The sequence below is a fragment of the Akebia trifoliata genome, chromosome 8 (genome assembly GCF_017979445.1).
Source record: "Akebia trifoliata isolate Shusen 1 chromosome 8, ASM1797944v1, whole genome shotgun sequence".
In the NCBI taxonomy this organism is placed as follows: Eukaryota; Viridiplantae; Streptophyta; class Magnoliopsida; order Ranunculales; family Lardizabalaceae; genus Akebia; species Akebia trifoliata.
Window position 1 is genome coordinate 16,117,571 of NC_141382.1, and position 13,605 is coordinate 16,131,175.

A 13,605-nucleotide genomic window follows, 5' to 3' on the forward strand; every position below is an offset into this window, starting at 1 on the left:
AAAATAAATAAAAATGTATATAATTAGAATTGTATGACAAAATGCACAGGAACTCTAGAAACAGAGGTTTTTAATCACCTTGCAATATTATCATTTAATTTCAACCCAAAAATTTGTGCAAATTGGAGCAGTTCTTTCTTCTTTGCTTGAAAAAGAACTCTTGGTTAACCAACTGGCATATTGTCATATGTCACAAATTGTAAACCATATTGTATATTTTACTATATATAGATGAGTAATATATTAAGAACTAACCTTTAAAACTTATGAACAATAAATAAATAATAATTGTAGAAACTATAAAATGTAGATAAATGATAATTGGGTCTGATGAATCTATCTCATATAAAGAAATAGATGGTATGTCATGCAAGAGAATGAAGTTACATGAAATAGAAGTGAAAATATGTTAACTAGACATTTTGTGATCTACACCAAACTCATGGACTAAGCAACAAAAAAAAAAAAATTTGGGAGTCTGACAAGCCTTGCCAAGTTAGTAAGGATTTCACCCTTACTAAGGGTCATTGTGCATGCCTCTTGGCATATAAAAACATGATCTAATGCTTCACGGTTGCTAGAGAACAAAATTCTATAAACTTAGTGTTGTGGTGTTGGATTGTTGATGCGGTAATCCAATTGAGCAAAAGACCCTTAGTAAAGTTTAAAATCTTAATATGTTAGTAAGGAAAGTGTTATGCAAAAAGTTGTGAACTAATACAAGGATATTTTTCATATTATCTTGTGCGATTAATTTTTATTAGTAAAAAATCTTAGACTTGCATGGATTAGTTTCTTGACTAAAGCCCATCGTCACTAACTCATGAGTTATAATAAACGTGACCTTGATTACTCCTTTTTCAAAGGATCATAACACCCATTAAGAATTTTCTTTATGTCCCTTCTCCATATTGCATGCCGACTATTGTGCGACCAATCCAATTCCAATTGGACTTGGGTTATTGAAATATTGTATGATGTATTTTTCACCATAGTCTATTTTAATTTTGGTTCTTTTTTATTTATTTTTTTATAACGGATTTCTTTTTTTGAGAAGTTTATAGAACTTGCCATATTTTTCTTGGGAAAATAATTGTTTTGATGAAATTCATTCAGCTTAAGGAAAAAAAAAAGAAAGAAAAGAAGCAGTAGTAGATTATTAGATGCTTATTGCAGGAGGTTGAAACTATGGGACAGAGAGGTTGTGAGTAGTGAAGGGGCATTACCACCCCCAAAGAAAAACAAGAATTAGGTGACTCATTGGTGTTGCCCTTTCTTCCAAGTCATTTTTCTGCGAGTGCCCCACCACACTGTCATAGAATCTACAACCAAGTAGAATGCTTTAAGCTCTGCCCATTAGTCATGTTTTCTTCTGCACAAAAATTCCCCTATTCTTTTTTCTTGATTCTTGATAACATCCCTTTGTTGGGCGCTACATTTCTTTAAATTGTATTGTTGATAGGTTAACTAACTTGATTTTAATCATTTAAGTTTTTTTTACTTGAGCTTTGTTCAAACTTCTTATTTTGTTTGTATTAAGAATCATTTGAGTTTTATGTAGTACTTGTATCAATTACTGCTTCAAGATCTTCTTGATCGTGTTTCATTCAATGTTTCAAAACTTTCTCTCTCTCCACACACACACAAAATTGTGTCTTTGGTTTGAAGCATTACTTCATGTTCGATTAATAAATATCTTCTAAGATTCAACCTTATATAAAATTACGTGTCGTAACATACTCTTTATGTATTCTGTAATTAACACAGGCAAAAGGTATAAGAATGCAGAGGAATATTACATCCTCAATCTGTAAAATCTTTGACAGAGAAAAAATCTCTTTTATTTTCACTTTAAAAGTTTTGTAACTTAAAAAAAAAAAAAAAAAAAAAGGAAAATCTTATTGATATTTTTGTTGAGGCTTTATGTGTAATATTGCATGCCGTGATAACTTACTACAGTAAAATAAATGAAATTATTTTTTAAGTATTTATTTACCTTTTAAAAAAATGAAACATATAATATTCCACGTGCAACGCACATGCACTATCTAGTAGTGCTAAAGAAGGTTTCATGCTTGAAAGTAATGGTAGATGATTCCATATGGTATGATAGAATAGGCTGTATAACTTAATAGAGTATTTTTAAGGATACTTAGGGGTTCGTCGAAGTGTTGGTTATACAAAAGAAGGCAAGGGAGAACTAATGAGGTTTAAATTCTTTGTGCAAGCCTGATGGACTGCAATTACAGATGTTAATTACAATGTCCTGTTAGTTTTATGTTTAGTTCCTCGAAGATATCACCTTGTTTGTGTAGAAGTCTGCACACTTCGTAATATCTTATCGAATTTAGTAGAACAAGCAGTAAATGAATAAATCCAGATTACTATTAAAATTGCTTGAAGGTGTTATAATATTGAGTTTATAATTTGAGTCACACCTTAGTTATGTTTGGAGAGTGTGTTTTCATCTTTAATTGGGGTGTAAATGTTTAATAAGTAAAAGTTGGGGTGCCAATAGCAGCTCTATAATAAATAAATAAAAAGGTCATTCCCAGTTATTTCTTGAATAAGAATAAATAAATAAAAACGTAAGTTATTAAAAATAGAACCTATCACCAAAATACACCTTTTTCCATGGTAGGGAAATGAAACTAAAAATAAAATTGAAAAATACCAAGAGATACATATATGTGGTTATTTGAGGGATTTTTTTATTAGTAAATTAAGTTAGTGCGTGTTTGATAGTGCTTCAAAAAGCGGCTTTTCACAACTTTTTTGGTTTCAAAAAGAGATTTTGTGCCGCTATTTGCGTTTGATAAGAAAGTAGCTGAATTGAAATGATCTAAATACCTTTCATTTTTGTTATTTCAAGGAGAGTCCGATCGACTAAACCTAACTCAATCTCTCTCGTTCTCATTTTGTTTTCGTCAACCTTCGATTTCGACGACAACGACGACCCCATTGACTACAACAACGATCCCTTTTCCGATCGAACCCATTGACAACGACGATGCGAAGTTTGATCGACCTTGGCCCATTGACATTTCTCTCTCGCTTACAACTGTATTTTCTTTTCATATTTTTGTTTATGTGGATGTAGTTAGTTATTCTGTGTAATTTCATTGTAATGAAAGCTTATATACTTATATTAGGTGTGTCTCAGAGAGAAATGAGGCGTGCCCAAAGAGAAGCTGGCTTTGATGAAGGGCTTTGAATCGACTTAATGATTGGATGTCCAGCAAAAGAATGGGTCTGAATGTTTGATTATGTTTGTTTGATTCTTAAACACTGTGAAAAATGTTATTCGATGTGTGATTACCAAAGTTTAGCGTAAAAACATGTAAGAGAACTATATTAAATGCTAGTATATAAGTTCTAACGATGTTACTTAGGAAAAGATTAAAATGTGCATTTAGGGATATATATACTGGGCAAGAAAACTATCAATGTGACCAATCGGAAGGGTCTCAATGTGGCAAATAGTAAGAAAGAGATTTCGCGACTATCATGAAACTGGAAGAAAAGTTGTCATCGATGTAAGAAAGGATTGTGTATTATGCAGGTATTTTCTTTATTAAGAAATTTCATATGTCCATTTTTAAGAGGGGATGTTGTCGAAATTTCTATAAAATTATCAAATTATAAAATTTATTTAAATTAAAATAATTATTTTTATAATTTTTTAATATAAGTTTATTACATTTATATATATTTAGTGTAAATATATATTTATTAGGGTATTTTGGTTATTTTTGGTACACTATGGATGCATTATCAACATTAAGGGTATTCTGATCATTTGACTTAAGATAAAGTAATGAAGGTAAATAAAAAGAATGAAAAATATATCTTGTATGCATTTATTGGATGTATATTTTTCATGTTTTTATTTATTTCAATTTTACTACTTATATTAACCATGATTATTATGTTTAAATGATGCCAAAATATAAATGAAATGTTATATGGATATGTTATGTATAAATGATGTAATGTGGATGTTGGATTGTGTGTTATGTAGATATTTTCTTTATCAGAAAAATTTCATGTGTCAATCTTTAAGAAGAGATGTTGTCGAAATTTCTATAGGATTATAAAATTTATAAATTGATTTAAATTTTTTTAAAAAAATTATTTTTTTAATATATTTATATTTATATTTATTTAATATAAATATATATTTATAAGGGTATTCTGGTCATTTTTGGTGCATTCTGGGTGCATTATTAATATTAAGGGTATTTTGATCATTTTACTATAATACAGTAGAATCAAACAGTTGTATCAAATAATAATTATCAAATTCTGGTAAACAGTACAATACTTTTACAATACTCGATCAAATAAGCTTTTTAGTGTTCTATCTTTTTTCAATTGTTTCTTACAATAGAATCTGACAACAAATTTTGGCAGCGTTATCAAACGAGACCTAAGTGTATGTTGGGATGAGTGGTACGATCATAAAATTTCAGAAGTTTCTTTTATTTATTTATTTTTTTTTTTTTTGGGAAAATTTCCCAGGCATAGGCTTTCTAAATAGTCCATAAGTTTCAGGAGGTAACTTGATAGTCCATTTAATAAACTTTTTTTTTTCTTAATGGTTCCTCATTAGTGGCCAGTTCACCACTTCTAATTTATTGTCGAGGTCAATAATTTTTTGTCAAATTAACTACTTTAATTAAATAGCTCACCATTTTTTACTTATTGTAGAAGTTACCACTTTTATTTATTGTCAAGTTCGACATTTTATTATTGTTTAATTCAACAATTTTTTAAAAATGTCAGCTCGACAATAAAAAGTTATGAACTTGACGTTAGTAAAACTCACCTAGCTTTGTTTTTCGAACTAAAATACATGGAAATATCAACTAAAATTTGAGTTAAAGACTTGTCTAGATGATTTCAAACCAAAAGAACCATCCTTGATTGACTTTAATTCAATTGAAAAGAAAAAAATCTAGTCTTTTACATACACCTTCAAAAAGCTTTAAAAAAATCTTTCAATGACTTCTTCTTCCTTCTTAAATCTTTTCCGAGGAATGGAGTCTCCAAAACTCGGTTGGGATGTCGAAAATCGAATTTTTTAGATGAAGACGGTGAGATTGAAAGGTTAGGACATTCAATTTTTGAGAAATGAAGTGGTAAATGGGGTTTAGGGAATGATTTGAAAAGAAAGTGTTCCTAAATGAACTATTAAGAGAAGCTCTAAAATTTAGGGGTAATTAAAAAGAAATCCCTCTGCTAGGGTCCTTTAAGTAATTTTTCCTATATTTTTTTGACACCCTATATAATATCTATCAAAGAATCTTTAAATGTTTCAGGTAGATTCCCAATTTTCTAGGGGCTCAGGAATTCATCATTTTAAATAAGCTAAACCTTTTTCTTTTCTTCTATAGACTCTACCCTTACCTCCAATTTAGGAAGTTTTTATTACCATTTGTTTAACCATTTTGTATCAATAATATTTTTCTTGATCACCATGATATTTTTGCCTTTAAATTTGACATTAGAGTATCTTTTGTCAATTATCAAGTACCCACCTTTTAGGAGAAGAAAACTTTGATTAGAAGAAGAATAAAAGAATGAAGATAGAAAAAAAAAAAAAATTCCGAGTACTTTCTTTTATGGGACTGCATTATTTTACAAAAAAAGATGATATGTTCAAATACTTGAGTAGCATAGATGATATGTAGGTGCTAGCTAGCTTATTTTTTAATTTTTTTTTATGACAAGGTATCCCTGTAGACAATGACCCCGACTTGTATTTGGGCTTTGCCTAGTCCATAGACCATGGTCTTGTCCAAGGACAAGTCCAGGGGTATGTACAACACCTACACATCGCACGCATCAAGTAAGTGAGGGTGTGCCACTTTGTAAAAAAAAAGGTTTCCAATTCTATGCTAGGGCTAGAAGCTTGTATCCTAACACTCTCAAAGCATTAAATTAAAATAGAGGGAACAATGGTAAGTTGTCGAGTTGTGGTTGTCACTTGTTGTTAGGAAAGATAATCAAACATTTAAAAGTTATACACACTCAAAAGGTTGCATTTTCTTTTTCTTATTTTTGCTTTTATCACTTCGTAGGGGTAGATTACTTAACAAATCCTACTAAAAAGACATGTTTTTAGATCTGACTTGAGTTTTGGGGCGGTATCTAAACGAATTATTTACTAAAATCTTTCTTTCTTTATTTCAATGATTTGAATATGATTGATCTTAATGGCTTATCTTCAAAACAAAACATCAAAATCAACCATTTACAGTTATAAAAGCTTTGCTCTCATTGATTGGATCAAAGGTTTTTACCAACGATTTGAATGGTTGATCTTAACAATTTGAATTGTCGATCTCACTAATCATAGAAAAAGGGGTTGGTGGCGTCAAGAAAGAAAATGTTCTCTAAAATGGACCATCAACATAACGCTGAAGTTTTGGAAAGAAATCCCTATGCGGATTCATTAGCAATTTTCCCCTTGGTTTATTATATTTCCATTGACCGTTTAAAACCAACTGATAAGTTTCAGATAAACGCAATGCACGCATCTCCGATATCTTTACCCCTTCCACTCTTTCGGCCTTATCGCGCCCCTTTCTCTCCCATCAAAATCATAAACCCTAGCTTCTTCTCAAACCCCAAGACCCTAATTTCTCACACAAAGCTTCTTTTTATATCTAATTCAATCTCTGATTCGTCAGAGCTTCATCTCCCTTTGGTCGATGATGATAACTATGACGAGTCTGACATCTTGGTTTCCTCAGAATCCGAATCCGAATCCGAATCCATCTCCATCGATGGTTTTGATATCAAAATCGAAAAGCTTGGCAAGAACTCACGCAGAATTCGTTCTCAAATTACCATTGATGCGAGTCTTGAAACTATCTGGAACTTATTGACGGATTACGAGGGATTGTCTGATTTTATTCCTGGTTTGGCTGTGAGTGAATTACTCGAAAAGAGAGAGAATTTCGCAAGACTTTTTCAGGTAATTAGTTATCCGCCCTTTCTTTGTATCTAGTTCTATTGGAATTCTGGGGTATTTGGTTTTGAATTTGGATTTTTCAAGTCTTGAGAAACTTTTTTTCAGTTAATTAGTATTCAGATTCTAGGGGTACGACTTGAACATTTGTTCTTAGTAGCTAACACATATTTACATTGTAACCAAGTGAGAGAAATTAGTTAAAAAATTTGTTGTTCGGGGTTGTCTTAGTTGTTTTTACTATTCAATTATCATCCGATTTGATCACTGTAGCACGTTGAATGGACTTCGACAGTGCATCACTGTAAGCATTGGCAACAACTTAAACAAATCATGTGCTTTAGCCTGGGTTTGTTGAGTTAGTATCCTAGAACTGGTTGTTCGCTTTAAACGGCGACTACAAAGTCAAACCACTTCTTGGCTGGATACAATAGCGCCATAGATAATACATGCTGTATTGGATCAAGTGGTTATAGGAGTCTATCCATCGCATATAGGCTTTGATTTGAAGGGCATCACGACATAACTGCCGAGGTGAAGTAGGTACCTAAAAGATCAAATGGAATGATACATAGACAAGTAAATTTCTTATGGATTCCAAGGAATTCCTATAAGATAAGGGGATTCCTTATTTGAAGGGAAGTAGACTACTCAAGAATTTCCCATTTCATTGAATTTTGTTGTAAGGAAAATACCATTGAAATTGATTAGACTATCAGTCTTGTGTTCATCGTAAGGAGTGTGCACCAGAGAAAAAAAGAAAGTAGGAAAGTGTAAACAGGGAATGTGGGTTTTTTAAAGTCCTGGGAAATCAATAGGATCTAAGATCAGAAATTCTACACACACAAAAATATATATATGGGAGTCGTTTGGAGGCTTTAAAGAGATCCAAGTTTTCAACTAAGTTTTTAGGACTGTTGGATCTTGCAATATTAGACGGTCTCGAAATGTTTGAACCAGCTATTACCAACTTTTTGTCAAAAATTTCAGATAATTAAAAGTGAACCCTGTCACTTTTTTTTAATAAAGAGATCTCTCTCTTTAACTCAACCTCTCTCTCTCTTTCTCAAGTTACAACAAAAAAACAGAACCAGGGGTTTGACCCTCGTCTTCTCCACCCTACCTCACTCGAACGAAACTTTTGTCTTCTCCACCCTCCCTCACTTGAACAAAACCCTTGTCTTCTCCATCTCAAGATTCTCGTCTTCTCCAGATCGAGATCGAACCTCTGTCTCTCTCGCAACCATCTCCTTCTCTCATCTTTTTTGCGCAAAGCTCCAGGTCTCTCGGTAGAAGCTACACCCCAAGTTAAATATTAAAAAAAAAAAAAAAAAAATTCTATTGGCAACTCAACTTTACTTGTTACACCCCAAGTTAAATATTAAAAAGAAAAGAAAAATGTTATAGGCAACCCAGTCCATTCCCCTTTGATCATCCTATATTCCATCAATTAAAATATGGAAAGTGCAATAAAAAAACAAAGAAATAGTAAAATTATTCTCCATTTCATAATGACAAAAGACTCACCATTCATTGAACCATTAATAGAGTATTTAGGATGACAAAAGATTAATCACATTTAGTCTTTTAAATAGCACTACCAACAAATAAACTTCTATTGGATAAATTTATACATCATTAACACAAACATAAACACAACAAAAAGAAAAATTATGTAAAGCAACGGACATTCACAGTTATGCAATCTCTTTGTTGGCCCTTGACTTTCTTGAAGGATTTGTGACTTCTTCCCTACCCCTTGCCTGTCTTCAGGGAATTGTGTTGGGTTTCCATGGTGAAGTTGATTGTAAACCAATAAATACCTCTCAGCTTTTTTAAATGTGTCAAACGCTTTAAAACAACTACCTCTGTATCCATTTGTATACTTATGATGTTCTTCCCACGTTGTGTAAATCCCAGGTCTACTCCCAACAAAAACGATATAAAACTTTATCATCCTAAATACTTGTAAAATAGAATATTTCAAATAAATGAAGGGTGTTAGAGTTCAGTACTCTGCTAAAGTTTCTTCAGTTCTTCTATTATCTCAATGACCGACTTATGTGAATCAAAGGATGAAACAAACAGCCATTGTTTCCATATAATTTTTTGTGAAAATGAAGATAGATGATATGCTTAGATTATAACAGAAAGAAAATGGATTATCCATAGTGAAACATAAGAAGTACCAACCCAAATATGAGTGATTTAAGTTTAATAAGGACGGATCTGCATCATCTAATTTTGATTAAGGTGTATTAGAGTAAATTTGTCATAAATGCAGGAGAAAGGTTCATGGTAGGCTTTGAAACTTAAATAAAAAAAAGGGTTTCAAGTGGAGCATAAATGAAAAAAATGATGTTTTGAAGTTGAAAGAAATTCATGCAATATTGATAAGTTCTGGACTCCACTTTTATTTACAAAAATCTTTTCCTCACCAAGAAAATATAAAGAAGAAGAATTACTCAGAAAATATTCATAACCAACTTTCTAAAAAGAGAGTACAAGAAAGATACCTTTGTCGGTCAACCGTTCAAAAGCTTGATCGGTTGAGGAGTGATTTTTAACGATTTTTGGAAAGTCTGATCCATGGTTTTCTATTGTATATTTGAGAGATCGAGAAAGACAGAGGTCCGATCTTGAGATGATCTCTTAACTCAATCTTGAGATGGAGAAGACGAGGGTTTCGTTCTAGTGAGGGAAGGTGGAGAAGAAGATGGTTTTGTTCGAGTGAGGGAGGGGTGGCGAAAATGAAAGTTTCGTTCGAGTGAGGCAAAGTGAAGAAGACGAGGATCGTACCCCTGGTTCTGTTTTTTTTTGTTGTAACTTGAGAGAGAGAGAGAGAGAGAGAGAGAGATCTTTAAAAAAAAGTGGTAGGGTTCACTTTTAATTATCTGAAAATTTTGACAAAAAGCTGTTAACAACTGGTTCAAACATTTCGAGACTGTTCGATCTTGCAAGATCCAACGGTCATAAAAACTTGGATTTCTTTAGGGCCTCCGAACAGCTCCTTATAGATAGATATATATATATATATATATATATATATATATATATATTGGATCTAAACAAGCTATGGTGTTTTTTTATGGAAATGACTAGTTCTTGAATGGAACCCCTTCTTAAGATCACTATTCTCAAAGCCTAGTCCAATAGATTTGGGGCTAGCTAAATGAAACATGTTCTTCTATTCCACTATGTCTAGAGCTAAGTCTTCTATTATTGAAAATGAATTATATCTGCTTTCACTACTCCATCTACGTTCTTTTGGGTGTGCCTCTCGCACTTTTAGGGTCTTCAACTTGAATATCTCTTCTTGTTGGGGCTGGAATTGGCCTTCGTTGAATAGTCCCAAACTATCTCAATCGATTTTCTCTTAGTTCACCTCCTATTGGTGCTACTCCTATATTTTCCTGAATGCATTTATTTCTAATTTTATCTTCCCTAGTCTTTTTGCATATCCTTCTCAACATTCTCATCTTTGCTTTACTCAAATTATTAAAATGATGCTTCTTGACCACCTAATGTTCACTATCCTGATTGAACATAATGGAATTACATATGTATTTATAGACTTCACAAAATGAGAGGAGCAAATAAGGATGTTGAGATGGGTGAGACAATCATAAATGAGTACATGAGCTCCAGTCAAAGATAAAATAAAGGGTAGTTGATTTAGATGGTTTGGGTACACTCAACAAAAACTTGTGAGAAAGAGTGCTTTGATGCAAAATTGAAGGCTCTAAAGAAACCTAGTGGAAGGCTGAAATGATGTGGATGGAAGAAGTATAAAATGTATGAAAACACATGCTTTAATTGAAGGTATGGCTTAAGCTAGAGCTGAAGACCAATAGGATACATTTTGTGGCCACAATATTTGGGATAAGATATAGAAGATGAACTGTATTATAGAACCCTCTTAAGTTTTCTTCTAAACCTATTCACAATAAAATAGGAGATGCCTATTACAATGTAACTAGTTTATAACTTTCTGTAGCTAGTAATCATAAAATTCTAGTTATGGTTGAACAATAATTCTTAATTAAAATTTAAATCTAGGCAATGATTCTAAATCATGTATTTTGATCCAATGTGTCAGGATTAATGTAATACGATGCTCCTACATTAAACACTTTCGGTTGAAAAGAAACTTGTCAAACTTTATCTAGCTAGTAATAATTAAATTCTAGCTAGGGTTGAATAATGATTCTTAATTAAAATCTAGGTAATGATTCCAAATCATATATTTTGATCCTATGTGTCTCAGAATTAATGTAATATTATGCTCCTACATTAAACACTTTTGGTTGAAAAGAAACTTGTCAAGTTTGGACAGGTATAGAAAATGCTTTTTCAAAGGAAGAGTTATTTGGAGTATTTGCTATTATTTTATATATCCTTCCCCCTCTCTGTTTTTTTTTTTTTTTTGTCCCCTGCAATTTCTTCCTCTATGTGAAAGCTGAAAACTTCGTTTTCTTTAAAACAGATAGGACAGCAGAACTTGGCCTTTGGCCTGAAATTTGATGCCAAAGGAATAATAGATTGTTATGAGAAAGATCTTGAGAATATTCCTTGTGGTCAAAGACGAGATATTGAATTCAAAATGGTTCAGGGTGACTTCCAAACCTTTGAAGGAAAATGGTCCATAGAACAGGTAAGGAATTTTCTTTGCAGTTTCTGGTCATGATGCTCATTTGTTACTTGAAATTGTGCACACCCATCTCTCATATTCAATTTACCATGCTTCAATCCACGGGACTAATGCTTTTAAGTGTCGGATGGGTGGAGCAGACCTACAATGAAAGACATGAAGGCATTGAATCTTGTGTAGAGCAAGGATTTCAGACAATCCTTTATTACATGGTTGATGTCAAGCCAAAACTATGGTTGCCTGTCAGCCTTGTGGAAGGAAGGCTCTGTAGGGAGATTAAATTGAACCTTTCATGCATCCGACAAGAGGCAATGAAAGCAGTTCATAACACCCTTCCTACTTGCTAATGCTTTGACAAGTTCTAAAGATATTATGTAAGTTTTCTCCAATTTTTTTTTCCTGGAAATAATAAATTATTTGTCCCTAAATCATACTTGCACATGTGTTAGGATGGGGGTTCAAAAGGCGCATCATTTCTTTGACGGATATAACCCTAGGGACCTACCATTCAATTTGCTCTGCAAGGAAATCACGTAGCCTAGGAATTGACCTGATTGGATGATCCTACCCATCTGATGCATCACATTCTTTTGGATTATTGGAAGACTGGGATCATCCAATCAAGCAAGTTCTTCATAAGCAAAATAGTGGTTGACATGGCCCGTGTGCAAGTCGATCAAAGATGTAGACGTCCTGACAGCACATTAGTCAAATGTTCCATTATAAGGTGGGGTCATATAAACGTAGTTCTATACTCGAATTATTTTGATGGCGCCCTTTTTTCCCCTCTTGTTAAGCATTTTGATGGTGCTTTAATCCTGGTGAAACATGGGTACAAAACAAGTAGATATTGTATTTCCCCCTTGTGCTGTTTTTGGATTAAAAACTTCTCCCGTAACGCCCTTTTTCTGAACGCAAAGCAGTGTAAAACCAACTAAAGTAGGATAACTTTGACAAAGAAAATTGTAAAAAAGAGACAAGATGGACCTGGAGCTGCTCTATCAGCAAAAAGAGGAATAATATGTTTTCATAAAGTTTCAGGGTTAATAAAGGAGGCATATCAAATGACTTGCTAGACTTTATTAAAGTAATTTCATGGAATCAAGCACCTTGGATCCCTTCATGCACAGAGATTGAACTGTCAACTAAACTTCTTGGTGTTACAACTGCAGATAATTATTGCCATTGCTACTAGGCCTGTGAAAACATTAGTGAATAATTAATATTGTAAATGGGTGCCATTTTGATACTTCAAAGAAGTTGTGTAAACATGATTTTGATATACTATCCAATGTTGTCCTCTGTTGGATGTCCAGGTTATATATTCCAATTGTATTTGAGTAAATTCTCATCATTTCATAAATGACTTAAACTGTGTTATGCATGAAATCCATGTACTTAACATGAATGATGTGGATTTGAGTAGATCGTACTATAATGGTTACGATGCAAATGGATCTACCATGTGTTTGAGTGGTGGACAACCTCAATAAAGAAGAACTCAAGTTTTAAAAATAAAAATAAAAAAAGAGAGAAAAATTGAATGGAGAGAAATGAAGTTCACAAGAATGATTCACGACTCCTTTGGATATCTTCTTATTTAGGGTTTGCACCATCCAATTGGTTTTGTTGCACATTCTTAACATGAGATATTCAAGTTCAAATCATGAATGAAGATGGATTTTTTTTTTTTTTTTTAATTTAATGAAGATGATTGGTACTTGAGCACTTATATGCTTCTGATCTGTAACAATGTGAACTCATTAGACACTTGGTTGTATCAAAATTAAGAGGATATTTTAAAAGCTAAATAAGATGAGAGAATGATTTGATTCAAGATAGAATGGACTTTGTTTTTGCATCCCAATCTGACTAATTTTCTTAATTGATTAATCACAGAAACCTGATTAATTCTTAATTGATTTCCATAACTAGAATACAATAAATATCTATATAGTGGTTTGAAGTTTGAACCCCC

The 13,605-nt window shown here is 32.5% G+C and overlaps 1 protein-coding gene across 6 annotated transcripts; it reads left to right on the forward strand.

The window, feature by feature from the left end:
- The first annotated feature begins 6,174 nt into the window (after window positions 1–6,174).
- On the forward strand, window positions 6,175–12,972 carry LOC147396281 (Polyketide cyclase / dehydrase and lipid transport protein). Of its 6 annotated transcripts, none has more exons than XM_086451121.1 (4): window positions 6,175–6,982; window positions 11,463–11,630; window positions 11,768–12,001; window positions 12,125–12,972. In XM_086451121.1, the coding sequence occupies exons 1-3, from the start codon at window positions 6,392–6,394 to the stop codon at window positions 11,972–11,974; spliced, it is 966 nt and encodes a 321-aa protein (XP_086307247.1). In that variant the 5' UTR covers window positions 6,175–6,391; the 3' UTR covers window positions 11,975–12,001; window positions 12,125–12,972. The 6 variants fall into 6 exon arrangements, with proteins under 6 accessions (XP_086307247.1, XP_086307248.1, XP_086307249.1 ...); XM_086451122.1 differs by having other exon boundaries at window positions 6,176–6,982; window positions 12,663–12,972; XM_086451123.1 differs by having other exon boundaries at window positions 6,176–6,982; window positions 12,800–12,972.
- Window positions 12,973–13,605: the final 633 nt, after the last annotated feature.